At 43.4% G+C, this 18,674-nt stretch overlaps 1 protein-coding gene across 2 annotated transcripts in view; it reads right to left on the minus strand.

Annotated features, from left to right (window-relative positions):
- Nucleotides 1–13,789: 13,789 nt before the first annotated feature.
- The window catches only part of PALLD (palladin, cytoskeletal associated protein), a 446,867-nt gene continuing 441,982 nt past the window's right edge, over nt 13,790–18,674 (minus strand). For both annotated transcript variants that reach the window (XM_062213617.1, XM_062213618.1), the window contains 3 exons: nt 15,942–16,107; nt 15,327–15,460; nt 13,790–14,230 (listed from right to left, as the gene is read on the minus strand). In XM_062213617.1, the coding sequence (XP_062069601.1) occupies nt 14,058–14,230; nt 15,327–15,460; nt 15,942–16,107 (473 nt within the window). In that variant the 3' untranslated portion in view covers nt 13,790–14,057. The remainder of the gene's footprint in view (nt 14,231–15,326; nt 15,461–15,941; nt 16,108–18,674) is intronic.

An 18,674-nucleotide genomic window follows, 5' to 3' on the forward strand; every position in this document is an offset into this window, starting at 1 on the left:
TGCCTTCAGATCGGTGCAGCTCCGGCCGTGGCAGCCATCTGGGGTGTGAGCCAGCAGATGGAAGACCTCTGTCTCTGTCTCTACCTCTCTCTGTAACTTTGTCTCTCAAATAAATAAATAAAAGGTTCAAAGGGGCTCATATAATGCAAGAAGACCATTTGTAGTAGGTCAAGTGAAAGATGATGGAAGGTAGAGGGAATAGAAATGGAGTCAAGTGGTCAAACTTAAGCTTTAGGAAATAAAATCAGTGCTTGGTGGTCAATTTGATTTAGGTAGCAGATATGTTTTTGATTTATAAACCTGCATGTGCCATTCATATACCATTCACAGGAAAAGAGTAGAGCAGGTTGGGAGTATCATGAGTTCAATTTTAAGCATACTGAATTTGAGATGTTTGGGGAATATATAAGAGATGTCAAATAATGTGTGGGTGAGGAACTCAGAGGGAAGGTCTGTGCAAGAAATGTTGTATAAGCCATTTCTGGGGGCCGGCACTATGGCACAGTGGGATAACACCCTGACCTGAAGCACCGGCATCCCATATGGGCACTGATTTGAGACTTGGCTGCTCCACTTCTGATCCAGCTCTCTGCTATGGTCTGAAATAGCAGTGGAAGATGATCCAAGAGCTTGGGCCCCTGCATCCATGTGGGAGCCCCAGAAGAAGCTCCTGGCTTTGGATCGGCACAGCTCTGGCAGTTATGGCAAATTGGGGAATGAATCATCTGATGGAAGACCCCCCTCCTCTCTGTAACTCTGGATTTCAAATAAATGAATAAATCTTTAAAAAAAAAAAAGACATTTCTGTAGAATTGGTAATAAACTTCTTGAGCATTAAGGTATAGAAGAGATTGCCGAGGTAGGGTATTTGTAATATTTTTTATTTTATTTGAGATGTAGAGTTGCAGACAGAAAGGTCTTCCATCTGCTGGTTCACTCCCCAAATGGCTGCAATGCCTGGAGCTGAGCGGATTTGAAGCCAGGAGCCAGAAGTTTCTTCTGATCTCCCACACAGGTGCAGGGGTCCAAGCACTCGGTCCATTTTCTACTGCTTTCCTGGGCCATTAGCAGAGAGATGAATCAGAAATGGAGCAGCCACAACATAAACTGGTGTCCATATGGGATGCTGGTGCTGCAGAGGCTGAGCTTAGTATGCCACAGCGCCTGCCTCAATACTTTGGTAACGTATTCTATGTGCCAAGCACTGTTCTGTGAGAATAGGACGGGGCTGTGAGGAACACTGGCATTTAATGACTGGTTAGAGATAGGTGAGCCTGTACCGGAGACTGAGAAGTGGTAGTCTGGAGTGGTAGTAAAGACTGGGAGAATGCTATGTCCTGGAAGCCAAGGAAAGCACATTTTCTTGAAGGGAAGGGTCCTTCACATTGTTGCTGCTGGGGCTACTAAGTGAGGTGTCAGAAGGTGGTTTCGTAATATGGAAACCATTGGTTACTTCAGTATGAATTGTTGTTTTTGTATTGATAGGGACAGAAGGCAAGTGGAAGAAATTGAAGTTAGATCTTCACATTATATCCAAAGATCAATTCCAGATGGAAAAAGGATTTAAATGTCAAAACAAAGTACTTAGTAGAAACTATATAGCTGAATATTTTTTTTTCTGGGTGTGGTAGTTCTTAAAGAAAAAGAAAAAATACTAGTTAAATCCTTTTATTAAGATATGAAAAGACTGATTACTTATAGAAGGCTTTATGTAATATGGATAATAAAGAGTCACTATCAAGACTATATAAAAAACATTTATCAGTCGGAGTAACCAGGAGGAAAGTGGGTTAGATACAGAACAGGCCTTTCACAGGAGAGGAAACATAGCGTACACATGCTGACCATGTGTGAGAACTAATGAGAGATACTGCAAATCAAGACCCTTATGAGATTTCAGTTGACATTCAAGTGGAAAAAATTAATGTGTAATTGATTATACCAAGTGATATAAAACAGGCCTTCTCAAACTTTAGTTTGAATCACCTGTGGATCTTAGAAATGCAACTTCTGAGTTAGCAGATTTGGAGAAGAGCCTGGGACACTGCATTTCCTAGAAATTCCCAGGTGATGCCAGTTAATACCACAATTGAATTTGTGGACCATAACTTTAAAGAAAATCTATTTACTGATTTTTTTTTTCTTTTACTTATTTGACCGGTAGAGTTAGTGAGAGAAGGAGAGAGAAAGGTCTTCCTTTGTTGGTTCACCCCCCAAATGGCTGCTACAACTGGCACGCTGCTGCGCCGATCCGAAGCCAGGAGCCAGCTGCTGCTTCCTGGTCTCCCACATGGGTGCAGGTGCCCAATCACTTGGGCCATCCTCCACTGCCTTCCCGGGCCACAGCAGAGAGCTGGACTGGAAGAGGAGCAACTGGGACTAGAACCCGGTGCCCATATGGGGTTCTGGCGCCGCAGGCAGAGGATTAGCCAAGTGAGCCATGGCACCGGCCCCTGATTTTTCTTTTTAAAAATTTTAATTTTATTTGTATGAGAGAGACACACACAGACATACTGTCTGCAGATTTAACTCCCTGAATGCCTGCAACAGATGGGACTGTGCCAGACCAAAGCCAAGAGCCTGGAATTCCTTTGGGGTCTCCGAGTTGGGTGGTAGGAAACCAAATAGTTGAGCTATCACCTGCTGCCTCCTACAGTGCCCATTAGCAGGAAGCTGAACTGAGAAGCAGAGCAGGAACCCAAACTGAAGTACCCCAGTATGGGATGCAGGTGTCCCAAGTGGCACATTAATGCTCACCCCAACATTTTAATGCATTTTAAACCCAAGAAGTGTTTAAGAGGAACCTGGCCTTAGACAGTCTATCTGCAGTGCTTTTAGGAAGCAGATTCTGCAGATGAGGTTCTGTCGGTCCAGTCACTGGCTAGAATGGCATAGACTCCATTATTAGTGTTGATGGGATGATAATCCCTCACACTACAGCAGTACATTGCTGCAGCTTCGCATCTGGTGAATTAGAATGGCAGGTAGTTGAGGATCCACTGGCCAGCGAATACCTTTAACTTTCATGGCACCTGGGGGAAATGGTAGTTATAGGGGCTGTGGAGTTGGTTGCCTGTTGCTAAGTTGCACTGATACATTAAAAAAAAAAAAAAAGAAAAGCTCACATTAGCCATTTACCAACTTGGGATGCAACAGGACAGTCAGGAGTCAGCATTTAAAAGTAGGCATCTTTTTGTAGTTTATACTGGGTTGAAGATGAAGCCCAAGACTTGATAGTAGAATACATGGGCTACAAACAAAGCAGATTTCTCAGCTTTGGTGTCTCCTGTGCTAAAGGGCCCTCCCTTGTTGAAGAGGCCTGGGGTCGGGTATTTGGCTCTGTGAGCTTAAGAATATTGATCCCTGGGGCCGGCAGTGTGGCCCAGCAGGTAAATCCTCTGCCTGCATTGCTGGCATTCCATATGGGCACCGGTTCAAGTCCTGGCTGCTCCACTTCTGATCCAGCTCTCTGCTATGGTCTGAGATAGCAGTAGAAGATGGCCCAGGTCCTTAGGCCCCTGCATCCACATGGGAGACCTGGAAGAAACTCCAGGCTCTGGATCTGCCCAGCTCCAGCAGTTGTGGCCATTTGGGGAGTGAACCAGCAGATGGAAGACTTCTCTCTCTCTCCCTGTCTCTACCTCTCTGTAACTCTGCTTTTTAAGTACATAAATTAAAAAAAAGAATATTGAGCCCTAGAGTCCCATGAATCCTCAGGACTTAGAGGGGTGGCTCACTTACCCTTGCTAGAGGATAGGAGCTGCTACTTCTTGGAAATTATTCAGAACCTTTGACTGAGACAGATTTCTTGCAAGCCAGTACTTATTCACCCCAGAGCTACCTCCCTCTTCCCTTCTGGTTGTGAGATCAAACACTAGGGTCAAGCTTAATCATGAGCTGATAGAGAAGTAAGGATCCTCCAAGGAAGTAGAGATAGTCAATGAAGGAGCAACAGAATCTGGCAAATAAGTATTCATTTTTTGTTGTTTCTGTAACACAACATCACAAACTTGGCATGTTAAAACAGCATCCACTTATTACCTCAAAGTTCTGTAGGGCAGAAGAGTGGGTGTTGGCTTATTTGGATCTTTAGTTTAAAGTTCCAGAAGGCAAAGCTCAAAGTGTGGTAGAGCTGGGTTCCTTTCTAGAGGCCCTGGAAATGATCCGTCTCAGAGCTTGTTCAGATTATTGACGAAATGCAGTGAGTGGTGGTTAAAGGTCCGAGATCCCACTTTTCCAGCCGCCTGGCAGCTGGCGGCCAGTCTCCTCGAGCAGATTATACAGCATGGAGGCGGGGGCCCACCTGTTCTCTGAATCTTTCTAGCTTCTTTCTGCCTAATGCCAGAAAAACGGTCTCTGCCTTTGAGGGTTCATATGATTACGTTGGGTCCAACTAGATATTTTGAGATCTGTAACCACAATTTATATCTGCAAAATCCTGTTAGCTGTGTCCTGAACATTACAGGATCCAGGGATTAGGAAAGGCCTGGACATCTTTTGGGGTCTGCTGTGGTTTCGATCTGGTTTGCCCACTAAAGGTTCATATGCCGGAAGCCTGGTCCCCAGTGTTAACAGTGTTGTGGTGGAAGAGGTGGGGCCTAGTGGAGGTTGATTAGATTGTGGGGGTGGGTTGGATCCTGTGGATCTTGACTGCTTTAGGTCTCTGGAGAGCAAGTCGTTACTGCTTTTTCAGCTCCTAGCTGCTAATCTTCATTGTGCCTTGAGAGACAGTAATTGTATTCCCAAAGGCTTTTTGCTGTTTTTCTTTAGTCTGCGGGTGACCCTCCGTAGCCCATGCTGGGACTGATGTTACAGTAGCTATTTAAAGCATATGCAGGAGTTGGTGAATTTGCTAATACTCTTGGGAACCAGGTGCTGTTGTCATTTTCAAGGCATTGTTCACAGGGTATGCCAGTTCTGTTATATTCTGTGCATGAATAAAGGACTATTTCAACAGAGTTATCCATCAGATACCTTAAAGAACATCTAAGTTCTGATAAAGTATTTGGAGCTTAAAAATTATTATATTTTAAATGAGCCCTATTTATGTATTTAGTTTTATTTTATTTGATATGTAGAGAGACAGTTTCCATCCACTGACTCACTCTCCAGTACCCACAGTAGCTGGGGCTGGGTCAGGCTGATTCTGGGAGCCAGGAAATCAAGTCTCACGTGTAGGTGGCAAGGACCCAATTATCCATTCCTGCTGACTCACAGGGTACACATTAGCAGGAATTTGGAATTGGAAGAAGAGCTGGGACTCAAACTCAGGTACTCTGAAATGGGATGTGGGGTTCACAAGTGGCATCTTCACCTGCTATACCAAACAACCAAATTTAAAAATTATTAGCATCTTAGTTTTTTTCTAACCAATGTGTTATGATGTCATGAGTATCACACTGGCTTTTGACAGCAGGTGGGTTCGACTGTGACTTGGGCTCTTTGACAAATGTTCCCGGTGGTTCCAATCTCGCCTGAAGCTGAAATCAGCTCCAATTAATATCAAGGCTTCAAGTCATAGAAATCCTTGCTCAGATCTTCCATTTGTTTTAGTGGAAAAAACAGATTTTGAAGGCCTGGAATTAGAATTTTATTTTAGGACTTAGAGTTCTACTTGGGCAGTTAATTAAATGATCTGAATAATAGGTTTCGAATACTCAAAGTGAGGAGTATGCTGTTAGATGAAGTAAGTTTTATAAAGTGTTTTGTGTCCAGTACATATTTAATACTGTTTAGTCTATTTTTTCTTCTTCTTCTCTGATTTAACAGTCTGAATTTTTTTTTTCCTTCCCTTGACTTCTGTAACTTCTCATTCCTGGTTTCCCTCCTGTCTTTCTGGTCATTCTTGATTTCCTTGTGTGCTGCTTTTACTAGTCTGGTGTCTTTCTCAGTGATTTCTCATAGTTCTGTTCGTTCGTTCTTTCGTCCGTCCTCCTTCCTTCCCTCCCTCCCTCCCTCCCTCCCTCCCTTCCTTCCTTCCTTTCTTCCCTTCCTTCTTTCCCTCCTTCCTTCCTTCCCTCCCTCCTTCCTTCCCTCCTTCCCTCCCTGCCTCTTTCCTTCCCTCCTTCCCTCCCTCCTTCCCTCCCTCCCTGCCTCCTTCCTTCCCTTCTTCCTTCCCTCCCTCCCTCCCTCCTTCCTCTCTCTCTTTCTTTCTCTCTTTTTTTTAAATTTTTTTTTTTTTTTAATTTTTGACAGGCAGAGTGGATAGTGAGAGAGAGACAGAGAAAGGTCTTCCTTTTGCCGTTGGTTCACCCTCCAATGGCCGCCGCGGCCGGCGCGCTGCGGCCGGCGCACCGTGCTGAGACCAGGTGCTTCTCCTGGTCTCCCATGGGGTGCAGGGCCCAAGCACTTGGGCCATCCTCCACTGCAGCTGGCCTGGAAGAGGGGCAATCGGGACAGAATCCGGCGCCCCAACCGGGACTAGAACCTGGTGTGCCGGCGCCGCAAGGCGGAGGATTAGCCTGTTGAGCCACGGTGCTGGCCTTTCTCTCTCTCTCTCTCTCTCTCTTTCTCTTTCTCTTTCCTGCAGCACTTTTATTTCTCCATACAAGAGTATTTTTTGATTTTTCAGAATTAGGCATTGTCTGTCGACTTCCCACTAAGGAACATGAGGGTTGGCTCTCATTGACCAGCACCCCCTCCCACACTGCAAGCATACTTCTTCCCACTGTCCTCCAATATAGTTATATCATGAATAATGATGTTGTTATATTAGACCCTGTTATAGATGAACTATGTAGTTGAAACTTCTCCTTCCCTACACATTATTCTCCCTTGAATTTTTAATTTTTTTTTGGCTCATCTGTTTCATTTTCTGTGTTCTCAGTGGTAAGGTATGAATCAAACCCTTCACAGTAGTGTTGCTATCCTGTTGGTACCTTCACAGACATTGGGTGGTTTACTAACTTCTTAGCCTGTGTGTTTCTCCCTGGAGACTTCTGTGCTGCCCTGGGCCTGGCTGCTTGTTCTCTGGACCTGCTGCCCAGTCACCCGGGGATCCCTGTTGCTTCTCCCGTACTGCAGATCCCATTTCACGGATCTGTGTTTTTCAGTGGTTTATGACCTCATTTGGTGGAACACATCTTCCAGGAATGTTGTGGGACAAGATAAGTGGCAGGTAAAATTGCTGATACCTGCTGTGCTTGGAAATGTCTTTAATTCTGTGATATAGTGAATTAAGTACAGAGTGCTAGGTCATTGCTCTTGGAATTTGGAAAGAATTGCTCCATTGCCTTGTGTTGGTCAGTGTGACAAATAAAATTTGTTTTGTGGGATGTGTTTGCCTCTGGGAGTGCTCAGGACTTCTTCTCTTCTCCTCTTGTTAGTATGTTTCATTAGATTGTGCTTTGGTCTGGGGCTGTTTTCCTTTATTGGTGGACCCTTTGAATTGCCCTGTCTTTTTGCAACCCTTTCTGGAAGTTTCCTCATTTTATCTTCAAACTCTATTGAAGTTTAAATTTTAGCTACTTACTTAAATTTTCTAAAGTTCCTTTTCTGATTACTCCTTATTTATGGGATCCTGTACTTCTTTCCTAGATACAGTCATCTTTAATTTTTCAGAGTATTAATTAGAGATTAGTAATTGATCATTAACAATAAAAGGTTATTAACATTAAAGCAAATATTAATACTATTAGTGACCGGCGCTACGGCTCAGTAGTCTAATCCTCTGCCTGCGGCGCCGGCACCCCGGGTTCTAGTCCCGGTTGGGGCACCAGATTCTGTCCCGGTTGCCCCTCTTCCAGGCCAGCTCTCTGCTGTGGCCTAGGAGTGCAGTGGAGGATGGCCCAAGTCCTTCGTTCCTGCACCCCATGGGAGACCAGGAGAAGCACCTGGCTCCTGGCTTCGGATCAGCACAGTGCGCCGGCCGCAGCGGCCATTGGAGGGTGAACCAATAGAAAAGGAAGACCTTTGTCTCTGTCTCTCTCTCTCTCTCTCTCACTGTCTACTCTGCCTGTCCAAAAAAAGAAGAAAAAAAAAATACTATTAGTATTGATATTAACAATAGACTTTTTTTCTCTATGTACTCTTTCTCCAGGTTAATTTGTTTTTTGGATCTCTATCACTTTAGACACTGTTCTCAAATCTTTGGTGATTCTGGACTATCTTTATTTTTTAAAAAATTTATTTTATTTAGTTGAATGAGTTAGAAAAACAGAGAGGTCTCCATCCACTTGTTCACCCCCCAAATGGCTGCAACGGCCAGAGCTGAGCCATCTGAAGCCAGGAGCCAGGAGATTTTTACAGGTCTCCCATGTGGATACAGGGGCCCAAGGACTTGGGCCGTCTTCTACTGCTTTCCCAGGCATATTAGCAGAGCACTGGATCAGAAGTGGAGCAACTGGGACTGGAACTGGCACCCATATGGGATGCCGGCACTGTGGGCCGGGGCTTTAACCCACTGCACCACAGCGATGGCTCCTAGACTGTCTTATATTCTACAGTGGGGCATGAGAAAGCCGATTGGATTGGACCCAGTTCTTATCAAGTCTGTGGGCCCACCTCTGGATCCAGCTGCCGGCTTGTGGAAAATATTGAAGATGAAAGACTATGAATTGCACTATGAATATGCAATCAGCAAAGCTCAGGTTACACTTTGCAGGCCCTAATAATAGCCTGGTTTAATCCACAGATAAATTGTAAGAAAAAGAAAACAAGGAAGGGCAATCTATAGACTAAAATAGGCTCTAACACGTACTGAATTAAAAAAATGGTAAATTTTATGTGTATTTTACCACAATTCAAAACAAACCAGGGTGGGGTCCAGCGCTGTGGCATAGTGGGTAAAGCCGCCACCTGTAGTGCTGGCATCCCATATGGGTGCTAGTTTGAGTCCTGGCTGCTCCACTTCCAATCCAGCTATCTGCTATGGCCTGGGAAAGCAGTAGAAGACGGCCCAAGTGCTTGGGCCACTGTACTGATGTGGAAGACCCAGAAGCAGCTCCTTGCTTTGGATCAGCACTGCTCTGGCTGTTGTGGTCATCTGGGGAGTGAACTAGCGGATGGAATATCTCTATCTCTTCCTCTGCCTTTCTGTAACTCTGCCTTTCAAATAAATAAATAAGCATTAAACACACACACACACACAACAGGGGCAGGACTGTGTGTAGGACATAAGCAGGGCCTTCTGAGGTGTCTTTGAAGTTCTTTATTGACCTGGATGATGGTTTCATGAGTTATTAATGTTATGTTTACTAAGCTGTATATTTGTCGTTAAGTATGGTTCTAGCTGTTTTATTTTAAGGTGAAAGCAATTTTTTTTAATAAAGCCAGCAGATTGGAAGCTCTAAGTGCGTGGTTCGGGCCTGCTGGCTGTGGCCTTCCCTGCGGGCTGGTGTTTGTGGACAGACCTTGTCACTGGGGGAGCCCCCGATGTTGCTTTCTCTAGCTCATTGGTTCTCAAACATTTTGATCTCAGAATCCATTTACATGACTAAAAATTTGCAATGATTGCAGAGAACTTTTGTTTATATGGGTTACATCTACCAATAGTTACTGTAATAGAAATCAAAATTGATTTTAAAAAACTTTAACTTATAACAGTAGTAAACCCATTTCATATTAAATGAAATATATTTTTATGAAGTGACTTTATTTTTCAAAACAACATATTGGAAGAGTGATGTTTTATTTCTGTGAATTTTTAAAAATTAAAAATGTATTTATTTACAAGGCAGACAGAGACAAATGGAGAGAGAGCCCCCATCTGTGGTTTACTCTCCAGACACCTGCAATGGCTGACACTGAGCTGTGCTTCTCAGCAGGAGCCAGGAACCCAATGCAGCTTTCCCACCTGTCAGGAACCAGTACTTCAGCCAGTACTGCTGCTCCTCAGGGTCTGCACTGATGGGAAGCTAGAGTTGAGCCGGAGCCGGGTATCACATTCAGGTAGTCCGATGTGCGACACAGGCGTCCTAACTGGTGTTTTACTGCTAGGCCAAACACCTACTATTGTGAATCTTTTTGATGTCTAGCTTAAGAGAAGATGGCTAAATCCACATCTGTTCTTGCCTTTTCTATCTTGCAATATCACACATGCTGCAGCCTTTGAGAGAAAGAGTGAAGAAGGCACATACCAATATAGTATTATTTTGAAAATATATTTGACCTGCGCAGCCTCTGGGAGTACCTAGGGAAACTCAGGGGTTCCTGGACCACACTTTGAGAACTGGCTCTTGAGCTGGTCGTTTTCTCCAGGGAAGACTTTCCTGTCTAGAAAGCTGACTGTCAACACCCCTGACAATCTGTCTCCTGTCAGCATTCTGAAGCCCCAAAGAGGGTGAGAGCTGTGAACTCACTTTATTTCAGTTCTTGGCAGTGTCCTACAATCATCTGCTCCTGGTTCTCAGTCCAGGAACCTGGAAACCCTTCCCAGTAACCCTTTTATATGCTGTTGTATTTTGTTCCCTACATTCATAATTGAGGAAAATTCTAAATTTCAGTTTAGGGGCTAATAATTTGTTTCCCATCCAGGTTCACAGATTTTGTCATTCAACCAGTTTTATTGGGCTTACGGATTTTACAACAAATAATTATTTTAGTATCCAACTACATTAAAATAAGATCTGACATTGATCTGACACTCTTAGTAGGTGCAAGGTGCCATGTTAAGTTTTGCATGCACTAGTTGATATATGCATCACAACAATGAGGTGACAGGTATTACGTTTCTCTTCTAGGTAAGGGAACTGAGGCTTGGGGAGGTGAAGTAACTTGCTCATTGGTCACGGAGGTCACACAGGATCCACAGAGCTAGAATTCAAACCCTGGCTGGCCAGCTCTAAAACCCAAGTTCTTCACCACCATCCCATAGAATTAATATCAAACAAAAGTTTTCATTATTATACAGCAGCCTACTGTAACTGAAAAAGGTAAGGTGGTTGTTGCATGCTACTCATTGTCATAGAAGTCCTCGAAGAGTTCATGGAAAATGGGCATGAGCTTCTCAGTTTTCCATGAACTTTTTGAAATACCCTCGTATGGGGGGAAAGCAAGGACCAAATCAGCATCAAAATATATATAATGGGTGTTGTAAGCTACCTAGCAAGGAAGACACCATGGGGTGCAGAGCACAATGGGAAATACACACTTCTGGTCCAATTCAAATGTATCTTTAAAGTTCTATCACATAGCTTATATAACACGTTTTCACTTTATGAAGGCAATAAAGTACAAACATGAAGAGCTTTATCTCTTTCTCTGTCCCCATAGCCCCTCAGCTGTGGCAAGAAAGCCTAGGACCAAATGTAGTGCCCAACTGTTGTAATTATCTAGATATTAGTGTTATGTGTGTGTATATATATGTGTGTGTGTGTGTGTGTATTGTCTCAATCTTTGTTCTGGTACCTTTATCATTGTTTTCCTCATCTTTAATTTACATAATCTTGCTATATTTTATGTACCATTTTAAGGCATGGAATTGTTATATATGCATTTATGTATGTAATACAATTCATGTGGTAGAGAATTCTAAGGTGGGCTCTAACATCCCTGCCTCCTGGGGTACACTTGCCTCTCTGTTATTCACGTGCTGATTGGAGGGATTCTGCAATTGTAATGAAGGTCTTAAATCAGGTACCTTTAAAAAAAAAGGGGGGGGGGAGATTATCTGGGTGGGCCTGACATAATTAGGTAAACCCTTAGAACTGGGCCTTGGTAGAAAGAAAATCCAGAGGAATCCCACATGAGGGAGAGTCTCACTGTGGGCTTTGAAGAGGGAGCGCACGCTTTGGTATGAAGCCCAGGTGGCCTGTAGGGGCTGAGCGGGAACCCTGGCAGACACACTAAACAAGACTTCTCTCCTGCAACTGCAGGGAACGGGGGTCTGCCATAGCCACTCAAGGTGGAGGAGGATCTTGAGCCCCTGGCGAGATGCAGCCAGTTGACAAAGTGCTCTTGGCCTTCCAAGATGCAGAAAGGAGAACGCAGTCACATGCCCGATCAGAACTGTGAGTAATGAATGATAGCCGAAGCTTCTAAGTTGGCTAATTTATTACAGCAGCAGTAAAACGAAGTATTTTGCGTCACAAAATTGCAACTACTGTTTGTTAAATATTTATTGATGTTAAATCCACATTACACCAGCACAACAATCCAAAGTAGTATGATAGTACTTTTCTTTTTATAAATACAATGTAAAAGGTGGCAAAATAATGCTAGTTAATCCCAAACCCAGAAAATTAGCAGAAGTCACATTCAGAAAAAATTTGGCAAGTAAGATATGACATAAGTCATAATTCAACAACACAGATAGGTCCATGAGAGACTTTGTATGGTATTTTCAATTGCATATTCGCAACACATATAAGTGTGGTCAAAGAAACTTGTACCACGCTGCATAGAACATCTGCCACCCAGTGCTCAAGCCTATAATCATTTAAAACTTGGTTGGTTGGTGTTCTCACAAAGAAGTAGAAAGCTGTACATGTGAAGCAGTAATATGAAATACATGGGGTGGTACACAGATAGAAAATTATTTTAAAAAATACTACATATGAATTGAGTAACTGAGCTAAGAGTTCAATACTTTTATTATAAATAATGAAGGATATATGTGTTTTGCATAAGGAATACAGTGTTTTCTTTTCATAGCAAAGTACCATTAAAGCCTCATGTTTTATACCATTAGGTCAGATTATTTTTTCTTTTTAAAATTTATTGGTTCCGACTTAAAACCATAAAGTCTGGTCACAGTCAACTCCGTCTAGCTGACGCAGAATTCATATGCATTCAAAAAGCAGTCTTTGCTAAGATGCCTTTACAGACGGCTTGGAACCCAGCACCTTCTTAAGGCAAGGTTTCATGGCAGCAGGGAAGTGAACAATAATTTCCACTCACTATTCCTTGGTGCCGTTGGAAAAAATACAAATATGGCACACACCTGTTTTTGTCTCTTCTCAAGTCTCCATTTCCCTCAAGTAGACTAGATCCTATAGGCAGCTGCTCATTTATGCCACTCTTTCAATCTCAATCCTTTTTCAACTTGCTCTACACATCTAAAATCTTCAGCTACTACACAAACTTCAGACACACTGAAATCTCCGTAACACATGTGCTCCGAACTTCCAGCTGACCCTAGATTCCTTGACTTGTGAATGGCAGTGTTTTTTTCACCTAGATGTTAAGACTTAATTCTGAAGAAAACCAAAGAAAATCCTGGCCCTTGCCACTTATCTCTAGATGAAGGCAATAAACTTGTGCTGGTAGCATTTTCCTTCATTCTCCTCCCTCCTCCTTCCACACCCTCGTTTCCTCCTAATCCTTATATAATACCTTGGTCATTTTGGTGGTTTAGATGCCTGTCATGGAATGGACTGTAATATATTTCTGCTTTATTCAGAATACTTTATATTATTTGTTTAAATTAACCTTTTAATATGGTTTGTAAATAAGCTTTCTACCAAGGTAGCATAAAAAGAAAATACTACACATAAAGAAAAAAAGGTTTATGGATTAAGATATTGATCTTGTAAAAAAAAAAACTTGATATGAATACAATTTAATGCAAGTAGTCCCTTCCTTAGGCCTTCCTATAAAACGATTTGCAAAGACAAGGCATTTACTTGGATTTCTTTGTTATTTCCTCTTCCTTTTTCATCCTTACATTATTGCACTTGGTTCACTGTAGATGTCTGAATACACTGCACTTGAGAGTCCTTGTAGCAGTATTTGTGGTACAGTTGCCTCATGTTAAACTTACGTCACACTGTCACGCTTTGTAGCACCTACAGCTTGTGTTTAAAGGCACTTCTAGATAATGTACATTGGAACAAATGGATTTCCTTTAGCATTTTGGCATTTCAACCACTTTAATCACAGCAATTCCAAAAGTTTTATACTGGACAGTAAATGTGAATTTCCTGTGCAACGTGTACATTTCTATTAGCATCACCTACTTCACCGCTAAGTTTGGTATATCAAGTAAGAAAAATATTATTTTGGTGTTGTTTGTTTATTTTGTATAGTCAGAGATACACCTCTGCCTTTTATATAACGCAGGACCATGTTGGTCAAGGCAAAGGCTGTCTCCGTGTTTCTGCCGCCAACAAGAATGCGGCTCACAGGTCCTCACTCTCTACCAAGCCGGGGTTCAGCGTCAGGTGCGACGGGCTGGCTTCAGGCTGGAACGCGGCTTTGATGTCCAGTCCCTGGTCCGAGAGTGCTGCGTAGCGACTGGCTGAGGGCCGCACTTTTTTGGGCTTGGTGCTCTGTGGCTGCTGATGCCACTGGGCTGCAAAGCAAAAAGCACACATTAGGTTTTGAACCATGATATACTTGCAAAATCCTCAGCTGTTCCAAGTAAATGCAGAATGTCGTTTGACATATACCAGGCACATAGTCTTTGTGAAATACTGAACACTTCCTGGTGGACATGGAAAATTATGGATACGTTTGCATTTTATTTGCACTTTGTAGATTTATTGCTATACGGGGCAGTGGGAAATAAAAACCAAGTGTAGTATCTCTTTAAAGTAAATACTGCAGTGCAAGGAGTATTTTGAAACAGTTGACCTCCCCCTATGTAAACAAAATTTTTTTCTTTGGTAATTACAGCAGTTAAGAATTCTGGGTGGATGATTTTACACTGATCAACTGAAAGCAATTGAATAGTTGGGAAGACTGGAGACACTCAATTTTTAAAGAAGTTCCCAAAGTACTTCTTTTTCATGAATTTGAAATCGTTTCTGAATTTTTCCCTAGTGGTTTTTTGTCAGTACATAATGCTACTGTACAAGTTTATAAATGCAATTGAAATAATTTTCTTTCAATTTTGGAGAGATGTACACGAATAATACATACACAAACACTCACATACCTATTGCTGAGATGCTTAACATACATTAACAGAAAAGCACTAAGCCACAAAAGTATGCATTCCAGGATCAATGGTACACACATTTAGAGTGCATTAGGACACTGTGATAGGATTATAATGGAGGGAGAAATGTTAAAAGGCAGTCTGCAGAACACAGTAATAAGGAAATGTGACAACCATGTGTTAGGCCTTTGCCTACTGTTAACTCCTAAGGATGCTTGAGTAAGGAAGCCACAACTGACTTGGCAATGTAAAAGAAATCAACATGCATATTTTGCTAATAATTCAAAGTTCCTGAATGATACTTGAGTATTTGTTCTCCTGGTCTGGTTCACTATTAATGTCGAGAAACTATAAATAGAAAAAGAAAGAGCAATATGAATTTTTTTGGCAAATAAAATGCTACAGTTGTTTCTAAGATGACATAAGAGTGACGTGACTTGCTGAATGGAGGCCTTGAGTTTTCATAGTCACTGAGTGAACGCAACGAGCCGGCGGAGGCGGCACTCACTGTAAACGTCCAGCCTGGCCGTGCAGGACACGATGCCGGCTTCGTTCTTGGCGGACACAGTATACCATCCAGCGTCCTCTTTCGTGGCTCCCTGAATGAGCAGGCAGATGTAGCCGTAATTATCCTGGTGCATGCTGGAGGAAGAGATAAAGTCATTAGGCTTCTAAATTTCCTAAAAGTGGCTTTGGACACGAAGCAGCCTTTTTAATGAGATCATTAGAAACAGAATTGTGCGAGGAGCAGCTAATAGGGTCGTACTTATTCTGGAGGGGCTGCAGTCCCCATTAAAGTTAATGGGCGAGCAGCCACGTCAAGGGGCTGAATAAACCTGTGCGCTTCCCACGCAGCTGAGGGTCTGCTTTACAGAGACCACTGAAGGCCAGGGACTTCATCTTTCCGACACAAAGAAATGCTTTTTTAAAAAACTCACTTTGTGGGAATGCGCTCCCTCACCTGCCATCACAGCTTCTCTCCAAAAGCTCCGTCCAACACTGGGGTGAGAGCGATTTCTACCTTTGATAGCGTCAGGAGCGTTTTAGGGCTTTTACACACACAGGTCTAAATATAAAAGGTATCTTTTGTATGTCATTAGGTTAAGTCACTGTGCAGTCTCACCTCACTCGGTCAGTGCTGTGTGTCAGTGATTCGTTTTCTTTCTTCCAGAATATCTGAGGCGGTGGTGCTCCCGAAACACGGCATTCCAGCCGCACTGGGTACCCGTCGGCGACTCCTGTGTTCTGCAGCTTCTCAATAAACACGGGGGGCTTGTGCGCTTCTTTAGCTAAAACAAGGTGAGTTCTCTGTCAGTGATAGACACAGGAGGCACTACAAAGAACGCGGAAACCCTCAGAAATAGAGTTTGAGATCTTTTATGAGACCGTTTTTCACTTCAGGTGGTAAGAGGCCAGGTCTCTCCCCAGATTATTCTTTGACCAAGCAGAGGTTCATCTGCTTCCTGCCACTCATTTATTTCATTCATCAGTTCAGGTGGGACAGGCCCCCACAGTGCACTGGCCATCTGCCGCACGGAAGGCCCATCGGCCGAGCCAGGGGAGACGCCCAGGTCACGGCTTGCATCTGTGCTGGCAGCTCCTTGCACTCACTGCCCTACCAAGCACTGCCACCTAGTGACGCGTGCAAGACAGTGCTTCCCTCCCTCACCACCGTGGGAAATGTTTGCTCTGAATGTTATGAAGATTTGCAGCTCCGGGCTGACCTGAGACATACCACAGGGTTTCAGGGGAGGCATCTTTATCCAAGTTTGACAACATTGAAGAGCTCCTATAAATTAGGAATGTACATCCTATAAATTACAAATTCTACTTTGTATTTTTTGTAGGAAGCTATAAAGGCAACTTTTTTTTTTTTTTATTACTTTGAAGGAAGGAAGCCATAAAAAGGACTTTATTACTTGGTCTGAAAATTGTTAATAACACTCTGAAGGTAACCATCCAGTGGGAAGTGGCTTTCTTGGGTCACTGGTGAAAACAGTTTCAGAGAAAGGAGGAGGTTTAATTATTTTCTTCTGAGCTACCAGTGATGACTTTGAGGATGCATGTCTCTCTCTACCACCAGTCCCTCAGCTGGAGACAAATGTCTGCATAGCAAAGCAGCCAGAAGCTCTCAGAAAAGATAAAACTTCTATCTGAAATTTTCAAGCTTCTAAGACGCCCTAAGACCTTGAATTATACAGAGGGTTGTATTTTTATTGACTTTTACATGGTTACTTCTTTTAAACAAATTTACTTATTTGAAAGAAGGCAGACTGACAAGGAGCTGAGGGAGACAGAGATCTCCCATCTGCTGATTCACTCCCAGTGCCTGCAACAGCCAAGGCTGGGCCAGGCCAAAGCCAGGAAGGAGCGGGGTTGCAATTCAGAACTCCCTTGTGTCACCTGAACCACCACTGCTGTCTCCCAGGATGTGCATTAGCAGGAAGCTGGACTGGAAGTGGAGTAGGCACTCTAGTATGGGATGTAGGCATCCTGAACAGTGGTTCCACCCATTGCACCACAGTGCTTGCCCCTTACATGGTTGGTTTATTTTGGGGGTAGTGAAGCTCAGGTTCTATCCTGAAAAGGACACAGTGTTTAAAACAAGCTTTCCTGCCACAGTAACTCACCAGTAAGAGTAACATGTACCATCTGAAGCACTGCTAGACAGGGTGCTGGTCCTGCAGAGCCTCACACACACTTTAGTCCTTAATAAAACGCTTTGAGGCATGAGGGCTGCCATTCTGCATGTGGAGAAACTAAGATTTGTCATGTATCTGCCAGAGGTCGTACAGCTAGTAACAGAGGCATGAACTGGTGTGCAGCTGCCATCTACACTGAAGGTCTTCCTGACAGAAGCACTCGTGGAGGCACGCCGAGATGCCCGGGTCGCTCAGACCCTCGAGTGGCAGTCTTGAAGGACAGATGTGACCAAAGGACACATTTAACAGAGGAAAAGCAGTTTGTCTATGGTATTCCAGGAATATGGAATACATCGCACAAAATATAAAAAGCATGCCTTACATGCAGCTTCACAGCCTGCATACGGGCCACGTTGTTGTTTGAAACCATGATTAGAATCATCATCCAAGATTGTAGGCAGGGCCCTCTGAGTTTACTTCTTGCTGTCCTAGTACTTGAAGGAGCTCAGTGGCTCACTGTGTGTGTGCAATTATGCTGGGGGAGAGCAGACCCTGTGGAGCCTTACCCTCCATGTGCTGGCTACCTGGCACCCTGGGCAAGTCAGAGATGCCTTGCAGCCATTTGGGGAGTGAAACAGCAAATGGAAGATACTTCTCTCTGCCTTTCAAATAAATCAACCTTTAAAAAATTGTTTTTGGATTTTTGGGGCTAGCACAGCAGGCTAAACCACTACCTGCTATGTTGGTATCCCATATTGGAATGCCAGTTTGTCCCTGCTGCTCTGCTTGTGATCCAGCTCCCTTCTAATGCACCTGGGAAGACAGCCCAAGTGCTTGGTCCTCTGCCACCCAGATGGGAGACCCAGATGGAGTTCCTGGCTCCTGGCTATGATCTGACCCAGCTTCAGCTGTTGTAGCATTTGGGGATTGGATCGAGAGGCTGGAAGATTTCTTTCTCCATCTCTCTCGTCACTCTTGCCTTTCAAATAAATATTTTAAAAATACTTTTGAATTGAGACCACTGCACATGTGATAAGCTAATTATGTATGAACAACTTGATGTATAGCAACAGCTGTAATCAGGGAGCCCTGCTGCTGTCAGTATGTCCCTACATAACACGAGAAATGGAAGGACACAGGAAAGCTGCTAAACTCCTGTCCTCACTTGGCCAGGTTGGTGGAAGAAAGGAAAGATTAATAATGGCTACACTGAA

Source organism: Lepus europaeus, chromosome 16 (assembly GCF_033115175.1).
Source record: "Lepus europaeus isolate LE1 chromosome 16, mLepTim1.pri, whole genome shotgun sequence".
Taxonomy (NCBI): domain Eukaryota; kingdom Metazoa; phylum Chordata; class Mammalia; order Lagomorpha; family Leporidae; genus Lepus; species Lepus europaeus.